Source organism: Rhinoraja longicauda, chromosome 7 (assembly GCF_053455715.1).
Source record: "Rhinoraja longicauda isolate Sanriku21f chromosome 7, sRhiLon1.1, whole genome shotgun sequence".
NCBI classification, from domain to species: domain Eukaryota; kingdom Metazoa; phylum Chordata; class Chondrichthyes; order Rajiformes; family Arhynchobatidae; genus Rhinoraja; species Rhinoraja longicauda.
In genome coordinates, this window is record NC_135959.1 from 10,280,803 (window position 1) to 10,308,485 (window position 27,683).

The 27,683-nt window shown below is 41.0% G+C and overlaps 2 protein-coding genes across 2 annotated transcripts in view; one reads left to right on the plus strand and one right to left on the minus strand.

Moving 5' to 3' along the window:
• Positions 1-1,956: 1,956 nt before the first annotated feature.
• Positions 1,957-24,939, minus strand: rp2 (RP2 activator of ARL3 GTPase). Its single transcript, XM_078402082.1, has 5 exons — positions 24,545-24,939; positions 14,336-15,001; positions 12,356-12,470; positions 10,010-10,095; positions 1,957-7,562 (listed from the first exon to the last, which is right to left on the minus strand). Exons 1-5 carry the CDS (start codon positions 24,647-24,649, stop codon positions 7,479-7,481), a joined length of 1,056 nt encoding a protein of 351 aa, XP_078258208.1. The 5' UTR covers positions 24,650-24,939; the 3' UTR covers positions 1,957-7,478.
• Positions 24,940-26,480: 1,541 nt separating this feature from the next.
• The window catches only part of slc9a7 (solute carrier family 9 member 7), a 159,857-nt gene continuing 158,654 nt past the window's right edge, over positions 26,481-27,683 (plus strand). Inside the window, exon 1 of the mRNA XM_078402083.1 lies at positions 26,481-26,742. The gene's annotated coding sequence lies outside the window, so the exon portion shown is untranslated. The remainder of the gene's footprint in view (positions 26,743-27,683) is intronic.

A 27,683-nucleotide genomic window follows, 5' to 3' on the forward strand; every position in this document is an offset into this window, starting at 1 on the left:
GAATGAAATCCCAGGATAGGTAATGAGGCAACTTGAAAAAGGAACTGCAGATGTTTGGACTATCTTTAAATCGGACTTTACCTTGCACTAAACACTATTCCCTTTCTCATGTATCTGTACACTGGCTCAAATTTCTGATGACTGGTTAGCATTAACCATCTTCTGAAAATTAAAATATCCATCTATTCCGTTTCAAATATTATGGGTTCTAATATATGAACCACAGCTCAAGACTGTTAGGCTTAAAATGTGCCTAAATGCCTGGCTCTTTCATTCTCTTTTTTGAACAGAATGGAATACATCAATTCTTTAGTGCAATTCCACTTTTGAAAGAATATATCCACTAGGGAAGTAGAATACTTCACTTTAAGCCAAACGTACACCAAGACATTTACTGAAGGGACTATTAAAGCCCTATCGAAGTTGAGAGATGAATTTTGACAATACCTGGCCAAGTTCCAGGTGAGACAGACAAAAATCAGGGGGAAAGTAATACTTGCTTGTATTAATTGCAGTAATTTGCAAAAGTTAGTTCTCTTGGGCACAAACAGCTTAAACTTCATAAACAATTGACACCGTTGAAACATTTAAAACAACCCCATTTCATTGAGTATACCTTTACAGCTAAATATTTTTTCATTACCTATTCCTTGGTGCACTACAATTCACACAGCAAAAGCTTTTCACTGTACCTTGGAAGGAGTGACAATAAACTAAACTCATTGTTCCAATGAGGGATATTTGGTTTGCTGAGTCAGCTGCAAAGAGTACAATGGGATCTAGTATAAGAAGATAATTGCAGATGCTGGTACAAATCGAAGGTATTTATTCGCAAAATGCTGGAGTAACTCAGCAGGTCAGGCAGCATCTCGGGAGAGAAGGAATGGGTGACGTTTCGGGTCGAGACCCTTCTTCAGATGGGATCTAGGTTTGGCTGACAGGCCCCAGAAGCAAGAAAGAAAAATGGAGGCCAGCATCACTAGGCACAACTGAGATGGAGGCCAAAATACCCTGCAAACGGTTGAGATAAAGTCCAAAAACCCAAGGAGCAGGGATAGGTCAAATCCTCCCATTTACTGCTTTAGAGGTTCTGCTTCTGCACAATTCATAATTTCTGTGATATTGCCCTTTATGTAGTATTTTAGAGATTTTTACAACACAGTCCAAAAACAGGGCTGAAAGCTAATTTGCATCTGTTATTGTGCTTCTTTCTTCTCTGAAACTACTTTAATCCATTTTATTACCCTTTGCAGCATCCTTTCAAATTTCCTTACTTGATATATGGTCACATGAAAACAAATCCAGTCTCTCTTCCTTTATCAATGATTTGAAACGAGTGGAAAATAACTTTGCACATTTGTTAATTTTGAAGCCATTTTTGGATTCCTCCTAAAAACTTTATTTGTCAATGACGAGTTCCAGAGTCCTGCTTCCCCATTATACTCCAAATCCCACTGAAACTTCACGTAATTTTTATGGATATTTTCTTATACTAGAATGCCTGGACAATTCTCAGTTTCCCAGCTGTGGCCTAACTTATATTCAAATGTTAAAGTAGTACCAGTACCATTCCACTTCCAGTTTTGCAATTCTTTTGGACCAGAGAATCAGGTTTACCAGTCTGCAAAGCAATAGCCACTTTGTTATTGGGGCCCAACTTGTTGTTGAAGCTCAGATTTGCCATTTTCTAAAAAATCACATTATATCTCAGTATTTTAAATCTTTGGACAAGTTACCAGTATCTACCTTTATGACATCTACAGAATTAATGATAAATTCAAAAATGTGTGTTTAAGATCACAATACATTTATGAAACAAACAGTCAAGTGACTGGTGCACTTCACCCTCTCCACCTTTATTACTTTAAAGATCATTAATTAGTGTACACATAGATAAGAAATGTTTAGCATGTTATTTTCAATCAATAAAAATCAAAGCAAAAATCCATTTTCCCATTGCACCATAAATTATAGTACAGAAGTAGTGTTTAATAAAAATATTTACAAGTCACATACAAATTCATAATTCACGAAAATAGAAACAACACTTAAATTCTGTGACAAATATATATCCACTGAGTTTTTACTGCTTGGTGGGCACAGTGTCAATACAATAATCCTGCACATGCTTTTACTAAAACTGTAATAACAGAGTAGATGAGCTGCAGCAGATATGCATCGAACAGAGACCATAAATAATATTTTGTCTATTTTATATTTTAAGTCAATTTCCATATAGAATGAGGAAGTGGGACTACCCAAATTGCTCATTGATACAACCGTTTCAAATTAATGGGGCCAATGGCCTCCATCTTAAGGATGTGTTGTTTTGCAAAGTAATGGTTACAATTCAGTTACAAATGATGCAGCCAGAAATTAGGTGCATCTGATTTTAAGCATTCCAAAAAAAAAAAAAACAGCATATATAAATGAGAAGTTGCAATTAGGATTGAAAATGATTTAAAAGAAATTCAGTCTACTTTTAGGAAATTTCTAAATGGAAAGACATTGATTCTGCAAAGTAACATGCAAGGTACACTTTAATCAAATCACTTTGTAATCAACAGTAACAGTGAGAAATGTTAGTGGTTCCAAACATTTCAAAGTAGTGAATTACATTAATAAGGAGCGTCAAATTCAATTGCTGCAGATTTACAGACGTCATATTTATTCTCAATGTTGCTGGGATAGGAATGAGGAAGTTTAAAAAGTTTAAAAATGTACTAGATAACTACAAATATTTGTGGAACATCTAAGCAACGCAGCACTGCTTTTACAAAATGAAGAACAATCACAAATATTAGAGTTTAAGGACGGAAATTACATTTACAAGTAAATATCTGATCTTGTTAATGATTGAGAAAGTAAATCTGTTCAACCACTAAAATACATAAACTCTATAACACCAAGCTGTTTTACAACGAGGTTTGAACTTCCAAAATTCTTAATTAGTTCAGCAAGTCAGAAAGGGGTTCAAAGATTTTCAGCAGATTTGCATGTTCCACAGACAAATTAATTACCATTGTCCATGAATATGTGGTAACAGACATCCATAAACTCAAAAGTATTAAATCAAGTCCTACTAGAATCACAGAAACTAGGCTAAAAAACTGATGGGAGGGCAAAAGGTTTACAGGATTAATCAATTACATTTGTGATCAAGCAATATGACAAACATATCCCTAATTATACTAGTGAATGGCTTGGATAGAGTGGATGTGGAGAGAATGTTTCCAGTAGTGGAAGAATCTAGGACCAGAAGCCATATCCTCAGAATAAAAGGACATACTTTTAGAAAAAAGATGAGGAATTTATTTCGTCAGAAGGTGGTGAATCTGTGGAATTCATTGCCACAGAAGGCTATGGAGGCTGTCAATGGACATTTTTATGGTGGAGATTGATAGGTTCTTGATAGGTAAGGGTGTAAAGGGTTATGGGGAGAAGACAGGAGATGGGGTTGAGGGGGATGTTCCACATAATTCTCAATGAGGCCGCAATGTTCACATCTCCCTTTTATATGGCATAATATCCATTCACTCTTTCAATGCTGAAAGTTCCCATTGTGGGTACACTTCCCGCAACGTCCACAGATTCCCAGTGTGGGTTCACTGTCCACCGCTTCCCCCTAGGTGAGCCCACCAGAAAGGATTACAATAGCACAAAATTCAGAGAAGCAACCCAGATATAGTTTCCATATACCAGCCCATCGAGTCCATGCTGAACGATTACCCCTACACTAATTCCAGTGTACATACTATGGACCATTTACAGAAGCCAATTAACCTACAAACCTGTACGTCTTTGGAATGAGGAAGGAAAGCAGAGCACCCGGAGGAAACCATAGGGAGGACGTACAAACTTCATACTGAGAGCACCTGTAGTCAGGATTTAACCAGAGCCTCTGGCTGGCACTGTAAGGCAGCAGCTCTACCGCTGCACCACTGTGCCATCACAAAAAACCCAAAATAAAGTAGGAAATAGTGGGAGCGACAGCACCTAGTGGGAGTGGCAGCACCTAATTTCTTGATTAGTATGGATGTCAGAGGTTATGGGGAGAAAGCAGGAGAATAGGGTTAGAAGGGAGATAGATCAGCCATGATTGAATGGTGTAGACTTGATGGGCCGAATGGCCTAATTCTGCTCCAACAACTTATGAACTAATTCAGGAAGCTAGATTGTAGAATGGACACAAGTTGAACATGGAGCCAAAACAAACTGTTCCTCTTCTTGCATTGTGTCATACAAAGGAGACAAACATTTGTTTAGCTTCACGATAAAATGACTTTTTCCCCATTGAAGTTGCTATTTACTTTCAGTTCAAGTGTTGCAAATGTTTGAGAAAGTAATAAAGGCATCCACATTTACGTAATCGGAATCAGGCATCAATTCTACCAACCACAATGACAAATAATTATAGACAGCTATACAACAACAGGCTATCCAATAGTTTGAATGTGGGATTGTATGTCACAGACAGTTGCAGATCTGGTGTCATTTCTTTAAAAAGAAAATTATTTTTGAAGCAATTATCTAATTAAGTGATGTAATAAGCAAGGAGGACAATGGCACGAGATTTGCTGGCAATGTTGGCTGTTAGATGAACTAAGTTTTTGTGCTGTAACCACATTTAGTTTAGTTTAGAGATACAGTGCGCAAACAGGCCCTTTGGTCCACGGAGTCCATGCAGACCAGCGATCCCTGCACACTAACACTATCCTGTACAGACTAGGACAATTTCCAATGTTACCAAGCCAATTAGCCTACAAACCTGTATATCTTTGGAGTGTGGGAGGAAACAGGAGCTCCCAGAGAAAACCCACGCAGGCCACGGGGACAACGTATAAACTCAATATACACAACACCAGTAGTCATGATCGAATCCTGGTCTCTACAGCTGTAAGGCAGAATTTTTTTCCCTTACAAGCATTTGCCTGTGATTTCTCTTGTGCATTATTGCTGTCAATTATACCATTGTGCAAGTTGATTTTTACACTCAATCTCCAAAATTTGTAAGAAATTACTTGAAAATTATTTATACATCGTGAATTTGCCCTGTTCATTACTTATTTCAGGATTAACATTGCAGCAAGAGCTCATCAACAAAACAAAAAGGGTCATTATCCTTTCCTTCAGTAAAGGACACAAGATGAATCAATGTCGGGACAAATACAAGATTGTTTCAGACCCCATTTGCAACACCATTACTATCATAACTCTTCCAGAAATTATCCAATTCAATGGGGAAAATGCCATTTATGGTGAAGCCAAACAAATATTTTTTAATTTGTCTCCTGGATAAGGTATAAAGCAAGAGGAACAGATCATTTTAGCTCCATGTACAACTTATGTCCATCTAACAATCTAGCTTCCTGAATTAGTATTATTAGGAATATGTTTTGTTTGATTGCTTGATCTCAAATGTAACAGAATAATATTAAAAATTTGTGACCAAACGGAAGTAGTACTTCCAGAAGAGGCTAAATCAGCGATGTCAACTCATGATAACATTGCATTTAAAGAATTATTAACCTTAGTGCTTAATCTGGCATCACACTGAAATCAAATGTATTCAAAATAAAGCCGGAGGTTCAGATCCAGTCTCCTTGTAATGCTGCTCATTACACATGTTTCTAGTTAACAAATTGCCAATTTTCAGTGGGTCATTAACTAAAGGACAAATTATTGCAGCAAAACAAAAAAGGGGAAAACCTCCTTAGTATAGGCTTATTCGTGTTGTACCAGAAATCAGTAAAATGGAGACACAAAAAACTGCAGATGCTGGAACCTTGAGTGAATAACAGACTGTTGAAGGAACTCAGTGGGTCAGGCAGCATTCGTGGAGGGAAACGGACAGGCGTGTTTCTGGCTGGGACTTCTCTTCCGATTGGAGAAACGGTCTTATCCAAAATGACAACTGTCCATTCCCCTCCAAAGATGCTGCCGGATGTGCAGAGTTCCTTCAGTAGTAGCAAATATGGAGGGCCTCTGTTCAGTTGCAATGTGCAGTTTTCTACCTCTACCACCACTCCTTCTCCACCTAGTTTTGTTCTCACTTGATTCTTTATTGTGTGTTTTGCTTATGTACACAGAGAATTCGGTTCTAACTACTATCCACAATTTCTGACCTATGGCATGTACAAATAACTCAACAATGAACAGTTTACTAAAAATGTAATCACATAAAAAAAGCTGATTGCGTTAATTTTATAAACATGGTCATAAATGCAAGCTGGAGTTTCCTACAGAAAGTGCCCAGAATCATCCAGAGCTGAAACACTTAAAAATATTAGCTAGTATTCAATAATATAGCCCCGACTCCTATCTTAACAATGCCACATTCTAGTTAAAATGAATTTATAGTATGTCATGGTTTTTTTTTTAAATTGGAATTATAAAAAAACTTAAACCAAGATTAAATCTCTTAACAATAAGCTATTATAGATGACTGTGTTAGTACCACAAATATCAGGTAAATATCACTTCACTGTAAAAGATGAAAAATAATACTTACACAGGCTACAAGAAAAGCCAAGTGATAAGCACTTTTTTATTGGATATTTTAAAACAAAATTTCTTAGGAGTTTGAAGTCCCTACAGTTTTCTAAACATTTATCTGGGTGAACCTTTGATGAACCTTTTTATTTTCTCCAGCATTTGAGTCTACCTTTTTCTTTAAAGATCCTGGAGAACTCCAAGTCACTGCTAAAAGTAGCATAACCTACAAAAAGGAAAACTAAATTGAATTCATTTATTTTTAAGTCATATTCATATGACATGGAAATAGGTTATCTGGCCATGTGGATCCGTGTTAACCATCAGGTATCCATTTACGTGACGCCATTTTATTCTAATCAACAACCCACTCACTACACCAGAGAGATTCATAGTACCCATTTAATCAACTGACGGCTTTGCCTTTGGGATGTGGGAGGAAGTCAGAGAAAATGGACGAAACCAACTTTGTCACAGGGTGAACCTCAGAAAGAGCACAGGATCAGGATTGAACCTTGTTGTTAGGGCAATGAAGCAACAGTTCTATTAGCTGCACCACTGTATCACACTCAAATTCTCTTCAGCCAATGTTCTATTTAGGAAATAACTGAATAAACCTTAAAGGGGCAGAATGGGCATTAACATCAATAAAGGTGTAATGGGCCAAATATTTTCATCTTCCACAGTAATACACTATAATTACATCAAAATTTTAAAAATGAATACTCCAGGAAACTGTTACTTGCTTTACAACAATTATTTCTTCAGCAAAAACAGGCAACATTTAAAATATACATAAAATGCATAAAATTATTTATATATTTTGACTAGCATTACCTTGAAAATATTACATTCAGGATGTTAAAAACTTTGCTAAAATCTCTTACTTCACAATATTATATTCAGTGGTTCAACGTTAAGTCATTCTACAATAGGAAAATAACAATCTACAGATCAGGTATTCACACATGATCCTTGGTTCATTTTTACATTCCCATCTGTATATCAGCATAGTTATAGAAATTGTCCACATCTTGGGATGCTGAAGATTTGCTTTCAGAAACAAACACCTGTTTGAAAACAATAAGCACGTTATTTGAAATTAATGTCCACGTGGCGAGCAATAACAAATAAAAAGGTAAACTACCTTCAGAACCAAACCACCATTCTATAACCATTTAATTTAAAAAAACAATATTTCCCAGTTATTTTGTGGTAGGTGCGATCTTTTTATTTTTCTATATTAAAGTCATTTGTATTGAGTATGACAGGAAATTGAATAGTTTTAGATGAAGTCCATGAAGGATATATCCCTTCCGAAAACACTCCATCATTAGCCAGCTCTTAACCTACCCCTCCACCTCGCCTCTTTACATCTCCCCTGGGTTGCCAACTGTCTAACACCCAAATAAGGGAAAAAAAGGTGACGTCACCGCCCTTGCCCCATGTGACCTCACCCAGCCAGCGGCCACGTGCTCCCGCGCCACCAATGGCAGCCGCCCGGGCCGGGAAACGGGTTGCTACGCAACCTCCGTTCGGCGAACAAACTCAGCCCTGCTTCCCGAACACACTCCGTTAGCCTACACTGTCCGGGCCTACAATGTCCGGGCCTACAGCGGCCCCCGGGCCTATAGTGTGCGGGCCTTGTGTCCAGGCCCACAGCGTCCCCGGGCCTAAAGCGGGACAAGGGCGGTTCAGTATGGGACAAACCAATTTTGCCCAATATACGGGATGTTGCAGCTAATACGGGACAGTTGGCAACCTTAATGTCCCCTCTAGTCTTTCAGAGAGGTTTAAGGATCTCCATCAGAGTTGTCGACGGTCCATTTCCCTTCACACGTTGCCAGAGTTTCTCCAGCAGTTTGTCTTTTTCTCACACTGCAGATTCCAGCATTTTCAGTCTTTTCTGATTCAATAATTTGCTTTATTTTAAAAAAACAATTTGTCATAAAGTTTTTATTTTCTACCATGTGAAGATGCTTAGAAGGAAATTACTGCAAGAGGTATAATTTTGGACAGCATTTTGTGAATAAGTCATTAATATATATTGTAAATAGCTGCGGTTCCAGCTCCAAGCCTTGCAGTATCCCACTAATCACTGCCTGCCATTCTGAAAGGGACCCATTAATCCCTACTCTTTGTTTCCTGTCTGCCAAACAATTTTCTATCCATATCAGTACCCTACCCCCAATACCATGTGCTCTAATTTTGCCCACTAATCTCCTATGTGGGACCTTATCAAAGGCTTTCTGAAAGTCCAGCTACACTATATCCACTGGCTCCCTCTTGTCCATTTTTCTAGTTACTGCAAGGCTTGGAGCTGGAACCGCAGCTATTTACAATATATATTAATGACTTATTCACAAAATGCTGGAGTAACTCAGCAGGTCAGGCAGCATCTCGGGAGATGCTGCCTGACCTGCTGAGTTACTCCAGCATTTTGTGAATAAATCGATTTGTACCAGCATCTGCAGTTATTTTCTTATATTAATGACTTAGATGGATTAAAAGTAACATTAGCAAATTTACAGATAACACAAAGCTGGGTGGCAGTGTGAACTGTGAGGAGGATGCTATGAGGATGCAGGGTGACTTGGACAGGTTGTGTGAGTGGGCAGATGCATGGCAGATGCAGTTTAATGTGGATAAATGTGAGATTATCCACTTTGGTGGCAAGAACAGGAAGGCAGATTATTATCTGAATGGTGTAATGTTAGGAAAAGGGGAAGTACAAAGAGATCTGGGTGTCCTTGTTCATCAGTCACTGAAATTAAGCATGTAGATACAGCAGGCAGTGAAGAAAGCTAATGGCATGTTGGCCCTAATGACAAGAGGAGTTCAGTATAGAAGCAAAGTGGTCCTTCTGCAGTTGTACAGGGCCCAAGTGAGACCACACCTGGAGAACCATGTGCAGTTTTGGTCTCCAAATTTGAGGAAGAACATTCTTGCTATTGAGGGAGTGCAGCGTAGGTACACTAGGTTAATTCCCGGATGGCGGGACTGTCGTATGATGAAAGACTGGAGCGACTGGGCTTGTATACACAGGAATTTAGAAGGATGAGAGGGGATCTTTTTGAAATATAAGATTATTAAGGGATTGGACACGCTAGAGGCAGAAAACATGTTCCCAATGTTGGGGGAGTCCAGAACCAGGGGCCAGTGTTTAAGAATAAGGGGTAGGCCATTTAGAACGGAGACGAGGAAAAACCTTTTTCACTCAGAGAGTTGTAAATCTGTGGAATTCTCTGCCTCAGAAGGCAGTGGAGGCCAATTCTCTGGATGCTTTCAAGAGAGTGTTAGATGGAGCTCTTAATGGTAACAGAGTCAGGGGGTATGGGGAGAGGGCAGGAATGGGGTACTGATTGTGGATGATCAGTCATGATCACATTGGCTCGAAGGGCCGAATGGCCTACTCCTGCAGCTATTGTCTATTGAGACTGCATATAGATTACTGAATGGTTTACCCAATAATGAGAAAAGTGTTTACGATATATTAAGCTTCAGAAGATTATTTTACCTTAGAAGTGCTGAACACACAACTGATTATATTCTGGCAGGCCTCCACTGCACCATCTCCATTAAATTCCAAAGCAACAACAGGGCCTGCAAAAACATCAAAATAAACAAGAGCTTCATTCCTGTATCTTCAAATATAAAAGATAACACCATCTCTTGAGTACAGAGTCATTTAATTACTGACAATGGTATGATTCAGTTTTTATTTTCAGATTACATTATATTCAATAGACACCCAGATTTTATCACTGCTGAGATGGCAAAACTGCCTATATCATTGTGACTACACTGAAACGAACAGTAACTTTATGAGTGCATAAAAAAAGGTAGTAAATTCTTCTATAGATACAAAATAAGAAAAGAGAACAGGAACAGAAAATGCTGGAAAATCTAATCAGGTCAAGCAGCATTAGACTAAAGAACAGTTTTGATGCGAATATTCTTGACAATACCTGCATTAATGACAGGGAAAGGGTAAATTTTCATCTTGCTTCAAGATTTACCAGGGACACAGAACAGGTGAATGTGACATTGAGTGTCATGATATACAAAAGAGTGCATTTAAAAAAAATCAAAAAGCGCAAAATAAGCTGGAACACAAAAAGGCTTAGCACAGGGAGATTGATCCACACATTTTAAAAGAATTCGTAGAGAGGTGGAAGGATTATGGCATTTTATTAATTCATTAGAGAAAAGTGTAGATGGAGACTAGTGGCTCATTAACACTTGTTTTTCAAAGGAGTTAGATCATCGACGGGGATCTATAAAGCAGCCCCATACGATCTATGGTATGAATAATGGAATTTCTGTCAAAATATAGAACAAAAACATACCCAGATGAGTAATTATAATTAATTGTAAACCCATTCTGATTGAATTTAATGCAGCTGCATGCATAATAATGCAGCTGATGTCATTTATCAAGATTTGCAAAAGAAGCACTGCATTGGGTCAATGAAAATGTACAAGGGTGGAACAGCAGCTGACTTCAAGACAGTAGCAGGAGTGAGATTAACAATTAACAGATGAAGATCTCCCCCCACCCCCCTCCCCCCAAAAAAGTGGCTTTTTGAAACAGGGATTAACCGAAGTAAATAATAAATATGCATTTAAATGGAGGCTGAACAGTCATACAAGGGTTATGCTGAGAGAAGTGCAGTTAGCTTAAAAGGGCTGGCATGGAAGTTTTGATAAATGGTTTGTTTCTGTTCCATCAAGATCAAGATAGATCAAGATAGCTTTTATTTGTCATCCAATATTGGACGAAATTCGGTCACCCACAGTCTAACAATAAAAGCATTAAATAGGCATTAAAATTACACAACCCCAAAACCCCCAAAACACAGTCCAACAATAAAAGCATTAAATAGGCATTAAAATTACCCAACCCCAAAAACACACAAAAAAAGAAACATCCATCAAAGAAACATCCATCACAGTGAGTCTCCTCCAGTCCTCTCCTCACTGTGATGGAAGGCCACAATGTCTTTCCCTTCTCCTGCTGTCCTCGCCCGCAGTCAGGCTGTTGTGGTTGCAGGCCGCACCGGACGGTCCGCAGCGGCCCGAGCCTAAGGCGCGTCGCGTTGCAGCCGCTCCCGCAGCCTCCGAAAACGGCCGGCTCCGCCGATGATAAGTCCGATCCGGGGCGGGCGAACACGCTGCTGCTGCCGCTGTTGCTGCACGTCGGAGCGGTCGTGGCTCCCGACATTGAAGCCCCCGCCCAGCAGAGAAATATCCCGCGGCCTATCTTAGGCCGCGCCGGACGGTGAAATGTCCGCGACCCAAGCCCCGTGATCCGGGGCGGGCGAACACGCTGCCGCTGCTGGAGCTCCCGATGTCGGCATCCATGCGGCCCGAGCCTAAGGCGAGTCGCAGCCGCTCCCGCAGCCTCCGAAGACGGCCGGATCCGCCGATGGTGAGTCCGATCCGCGGGCTCTGCGAACCAGAGCCCTGGAGGCCGCCAGCTCCAGGAGTTGGGCCGATGGTAGGCCGCAGATGGAACGGAGACACGGCCCAGAACACAAAGGTCGGGTCTCCGTTCGGAAGGGATACATATTTACATATTTACAATGTTACAGTTCCCCCCCTCCCCCCCACATACACACATAGTACACAACACAAAAACACCACATCACAACTACAATTAAGACAAAAAAAAACCAACAAAAACACAAGACAAATGGACCGCAGGTGTAGCCGCAGCTGCTAGGGCAGCGCCGCCATTCCATGTGCACTATGTCATCCAATGAATTCCTCATTCATCACTTGCAATAAAGACCTCAATGGTTTAACATGTACCAAAGGAATTAAAACTGCTTAAGGTTATTCTTCCCACTCATAACTTTACCTTGCTGAAGCAATGGAATGAAGTCTGCTGCTTTCTCTTTGAATACCCTGTTGGCATCATCTGGTCTCATTGAGATTTCTTTGGTTTGAACAAGAGCAAAATCCTTTGCAGCCATCTTTTGAAATGAAAAACAATTAATTTTACTGCCAGGAACATCCAATAACAAATTGGAAACAGGTTATCAATTTTATTTTTATCTACCAAGAAAGAGCAAAAATTTAAGAATAAGTATTCTAACACGGTAGCGCAGCGGTAGAGTTGCTGCTTTACAGCGAATGCAGCGCCGGAGACTCAGGTTCGATCCTGACTACGGGTGCTGCACTGCAAGGAGTTTGTACGTTCTCCCCGTGACCTGCGTGGGTTTTCTCCGAGATCTTCGGTTTCCTCCCACACTCCAAAGACGTACAGGTATGTAGGTTAATTGGCTGGGTAAATGTAAAAATTGTCCCTAGTGGGTATAGGATAGTGTTAATGTGCGGGGATCACTGGGCGGCACGGACTTGGAGGGCCGAAAAGGCCTGTTTCCGGCTGTATATATATGATATGATATGATATGATAAGTAAATTTGAGAATGAACAGCCATGATCACATTGAATGGTGGTGCTGGCTTGAAGGGCCGAATGGCCTACTCCTGCACCTATTGTCTATTAAGTACAACCTTTAGTGGAATTCAGAATAAGGCATAAAGTAAAACTAACGCACAAATGTATAATAGCATTCTTGTGTAATATTACACAATTATTCATTAAGATGTGGCATTCACCGCCTGAAAAAAAGATGCTGGCAGCAATAGAAATTCTGGAAATTGAGTAATTTGCAAGACTGCATGGAACAGACCTAATCGTAACTCTTTCAAAGATGCAGCACAAACACAGTAAGTCAAATTTAATTTAAGATTCAGTATAATTCAAAGAACTCTCACAGATAAGCATATTAAAAATCTGCAACTTAATTCAACCCAGCTGCCATTAGTTTTTTCAGTAAGATTGGATACCAAATTAATTTGAATCAGCATCCGTCCTGAAGATGAGGCTTCCCCTTTTCAGTTCTTCTGAAATGTTCTCCTTCTTCAGGAAATGCGGTTTCCCCTCATGCAATTCCGCAAATCTGCTCTCACTTCCCCCATTCATTCTCCTCAGGTCGAACAGATAGAATTCCCTTGTCGGCTATTTCGCTTGGGCAGCTTACAACCTAGTGATATGAATATTGACTTCTCGAACCTCAAGTAACCCTTGCTTTCCCTCTCCCCATCCCTCCCCATCATAGATCTTCGACCAGTCTGACTGTCCTCCTGATTAAATTTTACATTGTAAGCCTCATTGTCATCTTCCCCTAGTTAACAATGCTACATTCTACATTTTTCTTGAACTTCCCTTTTGATGTCTCGTTTCCACACCTTATCCATCCATAGCTCTCGTTTCCCTCTCCCGACTCCAAGTCTGAAGGGTCTCAACCCAAAACATCATGTATTCCATCTATCCAGAGATGTTGCCTGTCCTGCTGTGTTACTCCAGCATTGTGTCTATTTTAGATAGAATTCCCTTTTTCCTCACCTTTCACTCCACTGGAATCTGCACCCAGCATATCATTTGCCATTTCTGTCATTCAATCATTTCTTATGAACTCCATAAGTTCATAGGAGGGAATCAGGCCATTCGGCCCATCGACTTTACTCAGTCATCAATCATGGCTGATCAATCATTCCCTCTCAAACCCATTCTCCTGCCTTCTCCACATAACTCTTGACACCCTTACTAATCAAGATGATCAGCATTCTTTTGCAAATGATAGTGCAAGCAACTCTCCGGTGATTGCCAATTTGTCCTGAAGCAAGCTCTGTGGAAGGATGCCAAAGTATATAGTTTTTTCCTTATGCTGCAAAGTCAACAGGTTCGGGTTACGTTAAGCAGGGCTGCAGTTCGATTCCGAACACGCCCTTTATGGCAAAAGAACACTGCACAGATATACGATTTTCTCACCTCATCGATTAACTTCCTGGCATTGGCTGTTGTGTAATCTCCAGCAAAAAACACAACTAAGCAGGACTCCTCGCTGCTCTTTTGTCTCTGGCCTCGCGTGACCGGAACAATGCTCCTGTTCAACTCAGTGGAGATCCGAACCGCTTGCAGTTCCTCGGAATCAGGAAGAGGAACACAATCTTGAGGTACCGCGTCTTCGGCCAGCAACACCCAGTTGTTCTCATCTGAAGAAGGGGTGAAGTCATGGATGTTGCTCCAGTTGTTGTTGAAGATGCTCAAGCCAGCATCTTTGAACTGATAGCCCAGCTCCGGGAAGTAATATTGAAAGCAACCAAACTTCATGCTCGTCGATGATTCAATGATGGGCTGCGTGGCACAGCAGAGGAAGATGTCCATCTTTCTGCAATCCCGCGTGCGGAATTGCTGACAAGCCACGATACATTTGCAGTCTACGCATTTGCGGAAAAACACGCTGCCCTTGATAGGTCCCAGAAATATCCTGCAGTTGGTGCAGTCGTCTATGGTGATGGTGGCAGAGTGGTCAAATATATATATGTTGCAGTTCTCACATTCTTCAATGACAAACTGCTCGCCAGCAACTTTACCGGGTAACCGTCCCACGGTCTGGTCCTTTAATCCGACCAGCATATAGTCCTTAACATCAATCTGTTGGAACAAATACACCAATTATTTTAAAAGCATACAGGCAATATGCTCAAATATACACACCAGTTTTGGAAGTTTTTCAGGCAGCTTGATTTCTTTGGGAGAAAAATCTTTGTTCCTCACCACTTTTTAAATGAGTTAATGAAATTGGCTCATGGAAGAAGAGGTCCAGGTTGGAACTATTGTTAGCTGGACCTCAACTGTAACATGGAAAGGAGTCAAGAGAGTCTTATGTCCTGAAATGGAACAATTAATTTCTTCCTTGCACCAGCAATGGAAACATCGTACTTAGTAATAAACAAGGGTCTGAAGAAGGGTCTCGACCCGAAAGGTCACCTTTTCCTTTTCTCCTGCCTGACCAGCTGAGTTACTCCAGCATTTTGTGTCTATCTTCATAATGAACAACAAATTCAAAACATAAACCCTTTATTCCCTTTATCATGTATCTCTACACTGTGAATGGGTTGATTGTGTCATGTATTGTCTTTCCGATGACTGGTTAGCACGCGACAAAAGTTTTTCACTGTACCTCGGTACACGTGACAATAATCTAAACTAACTAAAAACAAAAACAGTAAGTATAACTTGGAGGTGTAAAGGGGAAAAAAGTGTTTAAATGCCATTTACAATATCTGTTTAGTGGTTTAGATAAAAATGTAAATGACCAAAAAAGAAAATAATCAAGGTTGGATTGAAGAATCTCACAAATGACTACATAGTTTACTCATTAAAGAATAATTAGTAGATCTTCACTGATCCTATGCAATGAGGGCTAATTATCTTCACAAAGGGCAGCATGGTGGTGCAGCGGTAGAGTTGCTGCCTTACAGAGCCAGGGACCCGGGCTTGATCCTGACTATGGTGCTTGTCTGTACGGAGTTTGTACGTTCTCCCCATGGCCTGCATGGGTTTTCTCCAAGATCTTCGGGTTCCCCCCACAATCCAAAGACGCACAGGTTTGCAGGTTAATTAGCTTGGTATTAAAATATAAATTGTCCCTAGTGTGTGTAGGATAGAGTTAATATGCGGGGATCGCTGGTTGGCATAGACTTGCACTGTATCTCTAAACTAAACTAAGCAAATGAGAAAATTAGATGTAGGAAACTACAGAAAAAGGTGAAAACTGATAAGTAAATTGGTTCAATTCAGTTTGTATTGAAATAGTCTATCACAGCCAGGCAGTACAAAATGGAGGAGTGGTGGGGGCAAGGAATGCAGTGCTATGCAGTGGCATGTGTGGGAAGGAACTGCAGATGCTGGTTTACACCGAAGATACACAAAATGCTAGAGTAACTCTGCGGGACAGGCAGCATCTCTGAAGAGAAGGAATGGGCGACGTTTTGGGTCGAGACCCTTTGTCTCAACCCGAAACGTCATCCATTCCTTCTCTCCAGAGATGCTGCTTGTCCTGCTGAGATACTCCAACATTTTGTGTCTATCTCCTCTTTAGTGGCATGATTTGAATGTGGACAATGACAGGCTCATTACGAGTGCTTTTCATGTTGGGTAAAGATCAAAAAGTCTGTTTGATATATTGGAGCTATTACAGAATATGCCCATAAACATATCAAAATAATGCTATTACTCAGTGCTAATAATGCTGATGCTATTACTCAGTGCTATCAAAACAACGAGTCATACTTTCAGAATTCAGACAGTAATCAAATAATTGCTAGCTAAATATCAGCTTGGTCAGTTAAATCACAGTTGATTTTCAAACATAACATGGCACAGGCTTGCATTACTTCAACAATGAGGAAGTGCTGTACTATAAAAGGCATTGCTGTTTGAAATAGATATTAAACAGAAGCCACAACTGTCTCCTCAGGCAGCTGATTTAGATTCTGTAGCATTCTGAAGGTTTCCTGTGGATCCCAATATTTATCCTTCAATGCCTATGCTGTTGAAAGAATTGCTTCATTACAGAGAGTCTCTTTACAGCAATTCAACCAGTCCCAATTCCTTCTTTCCCAACAGTCTGGCAAATATTTACCTATGAGTGCTCAAGCACACCTTTTGAAAGCCTTGACTGAGTTCACTTTCTGCTTGTGCATAACCGTTCACAATCATTCACTCTATAACCAAAGATTTTCCCGCATGTTATCCCTGGATCTTTTCCCAAATAAATCTGTCTTGCTTGATATTTAACCCCTCTGCTAATCCTAATCAAGATATTGGACATCTCTAATAAATCTATTGTCAAACTAGTCTTGGAACAAACCCCACTTCTCCATTCTAACCTTATAGCTAAAATCCTTCATTGGTACATCCATTCAAAGACATTCACATCCATACTCTGGTGCAGTGATCATGATTGCAAAGGCATGAGTTTACCTAGTGCTTTAGTGCTATGTAAACACAGTACTCCGTAAACAATATAATAAACAAGCAAAAATAATAAAGGGTATATATACACATACACACAAAAAACCCCCAATAAAAGTGCAAAAAGACAAAATTAATCCCCCAAGTCTACGTAGTTCAGTTTATTTGGAGGATGGAGCATTTAATAGCCGATAGTTATAGAGAAGAATTAGTGTTAAGGTGAATATTTGATGGAATTGAAGAATTACAGCAAGTGTGTACAGTGTGATATGATTTGGTTAGCTATAGAAAACAGGCGTTTCTCACTTGCAGGGGGAAAATAAACTGATGCACACACAGGGCCTGTCTGTTCTTCAATTGGAATTCAGCAAAACACCCAACAAGGCAATTATATTTATAAAAGAGGAGGGGAATGTGCCATTTCATTTGCACAGCTAGGTTCAACCTGAGAGAGGTGGATAGGAGATGCAGCCAGATTAAGGCTGGATCAAAATAGCTCATCCATATTTCACCTGGGAGGAAGGTAGAATAAAAGAGCAATGGAAGGGGTACAGAGGAAGTCTTAAGGTTGGTCCAAAGAATAAAATGGATTGAGTCTGCGCATGATTAGAGTCAAAACAATGTTAAACAGGAAATTATGTGAAGATCGATTTGCATGTATTGTGGAAAGAGAATTAAAGTTATTAATGGGGATTCATCTTTCTACAGATGCTGCTCAACCTGCTGAGCTCTTCCAGATTTTTATGCTTTTACTTCAGGATTTCCAACACCTGCAGTTTTTTTAGATTTTTATTTGCATTTATGATGTGCTTTGGTAGAGTGAAATATCCCAAGGCAGTTCAGAGGCATGCAGAAGGTGAAACAAAACACAGTGTAGAAGTGATGAACCGAAATCTTAGTCGGCTTTTAGGACTATCTTATGAGATAGTGTAGAGAGCGAGTTAATTTTGGTAGCATAACATTCAGAATCCCCCAAATCCTTTTGCATCACCAATATATCTTATGCTCAACTTTGTCTCATGAACAACTTCTTGAATATACTTACTGAACAAATGGGATTAGAAATATTAGAACAATACAATTTTCCATTATTAGGAACCAAATTTTGCACCGTGTCACTAAGCAGCTCAGTGCAGAAGGGTTGAGACTTGCTAAACATTTCACCAGGGTCTTATTAAATAAGTGAAATGCACTTTCTGGTTTGGACTCAAATACAGCCCAGCAGGAAAACAAATAAGCAATGTGCTCTACATGGCAAAATCATTGAGGCTTAGGTTTATTATTGTCACATGTTCAATACAATACAATATATCTTTATTGTCATTGTACCCAGGGGTACAACGAGATTGGGAATGCGCCTCCCATACGATGCAATAATTTAAGTGATTTAGACAACAGCAACCCAACAAAACAATTGTAACAGTTTTAGACAGGGTAAAGTGCAAGTTGATCTATGCGTTGTGACCATCCGGCTCAGCAGGACCAGTTCATAGCAACTATGGCCCTGGGGATGAAGCTGTTCCTGAGTTCGAAGGTGTAGTTAAAAGCTTGCTTTTGCCTACCATCCAATCAAATCAGATATGAGATACAAATACAATCAAGCGAAACTCAAGTACAATAGATGGAGCAAGGAAAAAATACAGAATGCAGAATATAGTTCCTCAGCATTGTAAAGCACCAGTTCCATACACTAAGTTCATTTTCCACAATGGGGTTGGGGTGAATCGGACAGTACCGCAACTGATAGGACTGTTCAGAAGCATGATAACAGAGGAGAAGAAGCTGTCCCGAGTCTGGTGGTGCACGCTTTCAAGCTTCTGTACCTTCTGCCCGATGGGAAGAGAGAGAAAAATGAATGACCAGGGCAAGGCATCTCTTTTGATTATGTTGGCTGCTTTTCCGAGGAAGTGAGAAATTAAGAAAAATAAAAATCACATTTTAGACTGAGTGACCAAATTACAGTTGGTGTCAGGAATAAACATGTTACAAATGTTCAGTTGGTTGCCTTAATTGGGGAAGAGTGCAGGAAATCGTGTGGTAAGCGCAAGCCTATTGCACTTTGTGAAACAAGTGCCCCAAATAGGAACAGAGATAATATTTTTCCGTTGAACACAGGAAACAAACTCCACCAGAAAATGACCTTGCACACAAACTCAATAGCAAGCTATGGCTTTTGACAGATGCTGTTTCATTACCGCTAGACTCTTCAAATAAGAATAAAACATCACAACCTTAGAACTGTTAAATGTTATTTATCCCCATATAGGGATAAAAAAAAACAACTAAAAACTTGTAAACTGTATGATAAAAATCAAAACTAAAAGATAGTTTCCTTTCTAGTTGTATTGCAAGCACTGACAAAGAACAAAATGATGGATAATATAAACACAATCCTAACCATATTATTATTTATATTATTTTAATTATTATTTGTATTATTTTAATTCATTTTTATTCCAATTTTCATGTGCATAATTCTGAAGTTGAGTCAACCAGCAAAGTTTTAACTAAAAAAAATTGGTGTCTTGCATTTTTGGCCCCTATATTTTTACTGGCAAATAAAATTGTAAATGTTGGTGAAATGTTGCTTTTATTGTCCAAATATCATTCTCTTCCAATTTAAATAAATACTCTAAGAAAATGTGTGTTTATTACATGGCAAAATAACAAACTAACAAAAACATCGTAGCAGTTTTGCAAATGTTTGTTTTGTCCGAGCAAAAATTAGAATTGATTGCAGTAAACAAAAAATAGTCTCTCGAGTTTTCATTATGTACAAATTTTCTGTGCAGACTAGTGTTTGGTTTGTCTAATTAGTACCCAAAAGGCAGATTCCAGGCAGGCTTTACACACAAGGTCAAGTGGAAATCAGGAGCTGAGGGATGTTGGAACATGCTGCCAAGGTTAATGGTGAAGGTCTATCATGTTTGGGACAAAAACCCGTCATTTATTTAATTGCCTCTGTACACCACAACTTGAGATTTGTAATAGAAAAAAATCACATGTGGTTAAAGTGCACATTGTCAGATTTTAATAAAGGCCATTTTTATACATTTTGGTTTCACCATGTAGAAATTACCGCAGTGTTTATACATCATACCCCCATTCTAGGGCACCATAATGTCTGGGACACAGCGATGTCATGTAAATGAAAGTAGTCATGTTTAGTATTTTGTTACATATCCTTTGCATGCAATGACTGCTTGAAGTCTGTGTTTCATGGACATCACTATTTGCTGGGTGTCTTCTCTGGTGATGCTCTGTCAGGCCTGTATTGCAGCCATCTTTAGCTTATGCTTGTTTTGGGGGCTAGTCCCCTTCAGTTTTCTCTTCAGCATATAAAAGGCATTCTCAATTGGGTTCAGATCGGGTGATTGATGGCCACTCAAGAATTGGCCATTTTTTAGCTTTGAAAAACTCCTTTGTTGCTTTAACAGTACGTTTGTGATCATTGTCTTGCTGTAAAATGAACTGCCAGCCAATGAGTTTTGAGGCATTTGTTTGAACTTGAGCAGATAGGATGTGTCTATACACTTCAGAATTCATTATGCTATTACCATCAGCAGTTGTATCATCAATGAAGATAAGTGAGCCATTACCTTTAATAGCCATACATGCCCAAGCCACAACACCCCCATCACTGTGTTTCACAGATGAGGTGGTATGCGTTGGATCTTGGGCAGTTCCGTCTCTCCCCCATACTTTGCTCTTGCCATTACTCTGATACAAGTTAATATTCGTCTCATCTGTCCACAAGACCTTTTTCCAGAACTGTGGTTGCTCTTAAGTATTTCTTGACAAACTGTAACCTGGCCATCCTATGTTTGTGCCTAACCAGTGGTTTGCATCTTGCAGTGTAGCCTCTGTATTTCTGTTCATGATGTCTTTTGCGGACAGTGGTCATTGACAAATCCACACCTGACTCCTGAAGAGTGTTTCTGATCTGTCGGACAGGTGTTTGGGGATCTTTCTTTATTATAGAGAGAATTCTTCTGTCATCAGCTGTGGAGGTCTTCCTTGGTCTGCCAGTCCCTTTGCGATTAGTAAGCTCACCAGTGCTCTCTTTCTTCTTAATGATGTTCCACAGTTGATTTTGGTAAGCCTAAGGTTCGGCTGATGTCCCTAACAATTTTATTCTTGTTTCTCAGTCTCATAGTGGCTTCTTTGACTTTCATTGGCACAACTTTGGTCCTCATGTTGTTAAACAGCAATAAAAGTTTCCAAAGGTGATGGAAAGACTGGAGGAAAGACGAGTTGCTGAGAGCTCTCTCATATCTGCATGAAGGACGCAATTAAACACACCTGAGCAATTACAAACACCTATGAAGCCGTGTGTCCCAAACATTATGGTGCCCTCAAATGGGGGGACTATGTATAAGCACAGCTGTAATTTCTACAAGATGAAACTAAAATATATAAAAATACCCTTTAATAAAATCTGACAATGTGCACTTTAATCACATGCGATTTTTTCTCAAATCTCAAATTGTGGAGTACAGATGCAAATAAATAAACTTGTAGATTTCAAAATGGTGGTGCCAAGTATATAGGACAGAATTAGCAGGACAATAGCAGGGAGAGAGCGTGGGGGCGAAAAAACAAGCAGGATTGCTCTTAAGCAGAATTGGCTCAGATGTGAAGGACCAAATGGTCTCCTTCTATGCTGTAATCATTTTGGATCATCAATACCGTTGAAGCAAACCCTAAATGGGAGCAAACTGGTCTGCAGCAGGCAAGTGTATTTTAAAATAAACTACAGATCAAATAGCAATTTTGATTTCTTTGATCTGACAAGTGTAAACTTTCAGCAACATACAAGCTAGTTTCCTTAGTCTTAAAGTAATTTGAATTGGGTCAGGCATGGCAACTGTTTAAAAAGGTTAAGTGTATTATTTCACAAACAAATGTATTTCCTAAATAATTAGTTATAGAGTCATAAAGCCATACAGCATGGAAACAGGCCCTTTGGCCCAACTTGCCTACACTGAACAAATCTTGCCCATCCTCTTAAATCTTCTCTGTACTCTTTCCCGCTTAACAACATCTTTCTAAAAGCAGAGTGACCAAAACTGAACACAATTCTCCAAATGTGTCCTCACCAACTGTAACATGATATCCCAACTTCCATGTGTAGAGGGGAACTGCAAATACTGGTTGAAACCGAAGACAGACAAAATGCTGAAGTAACTCAGTGGGACATGCAACACCTCTGGAGAGAAGGAATAGGTGACGTTTCGGATCTAGACCCTTCTTCAGACTTCTATACTCAATACCCTGACTGATGAAAGCCCATGTGCCAAACGCCTTCTTGACCACCCTAACCATCGGTGACACCACTTTCAAGGAACCATATACCTGCACTCCTAGACCACCTCTGCTCGACAACTGTCCCCAGGGCCCTGCCATACACTGTGAATGTCCTGCCCTGATTATCCTTCCCTAAAAAACATCTTGCATTTATCTGCATTGAACTCCATTAACCATTCCTCAGCCCACTTGTCCAACTGATCAAGATCCTGCTGTAATTTTTGATATCCATCCTCACTATTTACCATATCACACACTTCTGAAATTCCGAAAAGTACTGTAGCAAGGAGCTTTATCAACAGCCTTTCTAAAGAAACTGGATTATTTTACCAATGATTATTTATTTGCAAGATAAGGAAAGGTCTTTTGGAAATAAGATTAATAGATTAGCCTTGGGCTTTGTTACAGAAAACAGGATATGGAATAGCATCATATCTGAGCCAATACTGAGCGAGTGTTAAAAGTGGGCAACTATCCAGTTGTTGTCAAAAACAATAATTGGGAATTAATGTCAGTTTCTATATAAAGCCTCTGCCTTCAAATGGTGACAATGTCAAAGTTGCAAAACAGTCAGGCATGAAATTTGTTACCTGATTTTCACTCATCTTGGAACTGTGTGAGGTTACATATACCACAAATGTATATTAAAATAAAGAAAAAACAGTGTTAGATGAACGACCTGAACACAGTCACAGAAACAACAATTAAACAATCGCCAACCAAAATAAATAGGAAAATTAATAAACCAAATAAGAAAAATTATATAGAATGAGCTGCCAGAGGAAGTGGTTGAGACATATAACATAACATTTAAAGGACACTTGGACAGGTGGTCATGGATAGGAAAGGGTTAGTGGAATACAAGCCAAAGGCAGGCAAATAGGACTAACTTAGTTGGGGCATCTTAATTGGTTGGCATGGATGAGGTGAACTGCAGGGCTTGGTATCATGCTGCATGACTCTTTAACTCTGATGCTACAGGTCTCAACTCTAGAGGAAAACCTCTTTCCCTCTACTCTGACCCAGTCCTATGGTTTAAAAACTATCCCTAGAGTCTACTCCGCAAAGCAATAAGATGTCAACCTCGCCCCGTCCTCCACTTTACGTGTCGCCCATGACTATACTGGTGACCAAGACAGTCTTGGTCATGTTGACGACTTCTATCCACAGTCACTGCCAAACTTGCTAACAATCTCTGGCATGTTATGTTCATTTCTGATTTGTTTTAAATGTCTACAGTTCCTCTCTCCCCCTCCCCTGCCAAATATTCATTCACCCTAGTCCTGAATATACTGAACCTTAAAAGACAACAAACGAACCAATCTCATCCAACCCTCGACATCCCCCACCCACTCCCCTCGACACCTCCCACCCTCTCCCCTCTACACCCCCCACCCTCTCCCCTCGACACCCCACCCTCCCCTCTCGACACCCCTCACCCTCTCCCCTCGACACCCCCACCCTCTCCCCTCCACCACCCCACCATCCCCTCGACATCTCCCACCCACTCCCCTCGACACCCCCCACCCACTCCCCTCGACACCTCCCACCCACTCCCCTCGACACCCCCCACCCTCTCCCCTCCATACCCCTACTTTCACCCCTCCACCCCCCCTCCCTTCGCCACCCCACCACACCCTCCCTTCGCCACCCCCCCACCCTCCCTTCGCCACCCCCCCCACCCTCCCTTCGCCACCCCCCACCCTCCCTTCGCCACCCCCCCTACCCTCCCTTCGCCACCCCCCCCGCACCCTCCCTTCGCCACCCCACCCACTCCCCTAGACACCCTCAGCTCTCCACCCTCCCCCAAGGCCCAGCTCGTCCCTCACCCCCTCCCCTGGACACCCCTCCACCCTCAGCTCTCCACCCTCGCCCCCAGGCCCCAGCTCGTCCCTCACCCACCCCCCTCACCTCCTTCGCCCGCTTGTCCCAGCTGTACTGCTTCGCCGACTCTTCCTCCTCCGCCGGCTTTTTCTGTTTTTTCCCTTTGGAAGCCCTGGAGAACAGGCAGCCCATTTTCCTCAAGGTTCAGCGGCGAAACGCCGTCGCTGCGGCCCGTACACAGGCAGCCTCCGCTCCGCCGGGCAACAGTTCCCGCTCCCAGACCTCGGCGGCCACCGCCTCACGGTCAGGCTGAGGAACAGGTTCGGTGCTCCGCCGCCTCCTCCTCCTCACGGTAAGGCCGAGCGACCACAGTCCAACCGCCGCCTCCTCACGGTAAGGCCGAGCGACCGCGACCACAGTCCAGCCGCCGCCTCCTCACGACCCGGTCAGTCCCAATGAGTGGCCGCTCCTCCTTCTCCTCCTCCTCCCCGCCCCGCGGCCGCCGCTTCCCGTTTCCCTGCCGACCCTCCCTCCCCGCCAATGGCAGCGGCGGCTCGCGGACACCAATCACCGCTGGCGGACCCGCCAATCGCTGCATCGAAGCCCCTCCCCCGGCCCCGGCCCCGGCCCCGCCCCCTCATTGATTCATACAGCACGGAAATTGGAGCAGTCATATTTTCACTGATTTTAAAGTGCCTGTTCACACCTACTTAGTGTCAGCTCAGAAATTTATGCTGACAAATCACCGTGTCTCAGACCTTCTTCGCCAATTGCTACGAGGCAATGTGTACAAGGCAAACGCAACAGCCAACTGAACCCACCAAGAAGGGACTCGATCTAAAACGTCACCTAGCCATATTCTTCAGAGATGCTGCCTCCTGCTGATAAACTCAAGCACTTTGTGTCTTTCTGTGTATTAACCAGCATCTGCAGTCCCTTGTTTCTACACTTCTCCGTTCTACTGCACCACAAAGCCAATCACTGCAAGGTAGCTGTTACCCACCATTTTTTAACGCTTAGCAAACCTCCGGCGAAGCCATTTACAAGGTTGTGTAGGAAGGAACTGCAGATGTTGGTTTACACCGAAAATAGACATAAAATGTTGGAATAAAACTCAGCGGGACAGGCAGCATCTCTGGAGAGAAGGAATGGGTAATGTTTCGGGTTTGAAGTAGGGTCTCGACCCTTAACGTTACCCATTCCTTCTCTCCAGAGTCCAGAGATGCTGCCTGTCACAAGGTTGCTGACTGTCAACAGCGCAGGGACCCCATTAACCAACCTTACTGCGGTCTTGTCCTTCCCTTAATATTTAACAGGGAGTGCAATTTCCACCAGTCAAACCCACATTGCATAAGTCATACAATTGAATCTTTGCGGTGTTTCAAACTGGTCAGTCACCCTCTCCACGTTAAAGTTAACTGTCACCGAGAACTAAACATGCCAATCGTAACGTAGACTTTCGATTAATAATTAAAACATAAGCACATGTAAAACAAAAGTGCAGAAGTAAGTAAGTCAGAGGGTCAGGTGCATCTGTGGACTGAGTTATTCTAACATTTTGAAGTTTTTATTTTGCTGAAGATTCTAGCATCTGCAGTTCCTTATTTTATCTTATTTTTTAATCGTTTTTTTAAAAAAACTTATTATTTTATCACATATTAAAATCAATGATTTTACCTACTTTTAAAAACTGAAAAAAATTATGTTAAAATTAATTATTTTTCCTTCATGTAACTTTTTGGCAGCGGTTTGACCAATGGCAGATCAGAACGGGAAACGTTGCAGCCAATGGGACAAAAGAGGGCTCTGGGAACCAATCATCGGTGGGGGTGCAGCCGACCGGAAGTATCGACCGACCAATCGGCGATGGGCTTCCAATCACAGCGGAACGCACCGGAACGACAAGTCGTCCAATTGGAGAGCGCGTCTCATTTGGGTTCTGCCAATCACAAGACGGATGAGTTCTCCACCGAAGGCGTGGGTTCATGGAATGTTGTCCCAGGCAGAAAGTGCAACACGAAAGGGTAACAAGCGCCAGGGCGACTGGGTTACAGTCATCTATATATTTTTTCCTTTCATTAACACCTGATTTTTTTTCTTTTTTCAAGGAGGCATAGTTTTAACTAATTAGACCACTAATTCTTAATTGGCAATTAAGAATCGATGAAATCTGGAGGGTGTAATAATATATTTGGGGTAAAAACAAAATGTGTTAGGTCTTGCTTGGTGTTTTGGTATCTACGCCTGTCCAGAACAATGACAACGCCTCTGGATGCCTGCCCAAGGTCAGGTTCAGGAATAGCCCCCCTCCCCTCCCCCCACCCTTCAGGCTATTAAACACAACAACCTCCAAATTGGCTCTAAACTACATAGACTTGGGTGAATTGTTTGTGTTTTTGCACTATTATTGTTTGTTTGTTTTTATATATTTCTTTATATATATATATATATATTTCTTTTCTCCAGAGATGTTGCCTGACCTGCTGAGTTACTCCAGCATTTTGGGTCTATCTTCGATTTAAACCAGCATCTGCAGTTCTTTCCTACACTGTCTATATATTATATATACGTGTGTTTCTGTATGTGTGTGCGTGTATATATATGTGCAAATAAATGTGTATGTGTTTGTATTTATATGTCTATACATGTTTTTGTGTGTTTATATATGGTTGTGTGTATATAAACACACACTGAACCTTTTCTCATTTATATTGTATTCAAAGTACTATGTTTACATATTCTGTTGTGCTGCTGTAAGTAAGAATTTCATTGTTCTCTGGGACATATGACAATAAAACCCCCTTGACTAAGTGTTTCTGGAAAAAGAACAATCGTGCAGGTTGATGTTAATAATGCTTAATATATATTTTTTCTATTGCTTAAATGAACTGGTTCTGCCCCTTTCAAAGGAAATTATTATTGGCTGATAACTCTGGTGTTTGGTGACGTACCCTTTTTTAGTTTCGTTTATTGTCACGTGTAGTGAGGTACAGTGAAAAGCCTTTTGTTGCGTGCTATCCAATCATTGGCAAGACAATACATAATTACAATCGAGCCATTTACAGTGTATCGATACATGATAAGGGAATAACATTTAGTGCAAGGTAAAGCCAGCAAAGTCCAATCAAGGATCACCAATGAGGTAGATAGTCGTTCAGGACTGCTCTCTGGTTGTGGTAGGGTGATTCAGTTGCCTGGTAACAGCAGGGAAGAAACTGTCCCCGAG

Coding starts and splice junctions, on each gene's coding strand:
- rp2 (XM_078402082.1), bottom strand. CDS start 24,649: ATGGGCTGCCTGTTCTCCAGGGCTTCCAAAGGGAAAAAACAGAAAAAG. Junction 12,471..14,335: donor CCAGGAAGTTAATCGATGAG/GTGAGAAAATCG, acceptor TCATTTCAAAAG/ATGGCTGCAAAGGATTTTGC. Junction 7,563..10,009: donor GTGTGTTCAGCACTTCTAAG/GTAAAATAATCT, acceptor GTTTTCAAACAG/GTGTTTGTTTCTGAAAGCAA.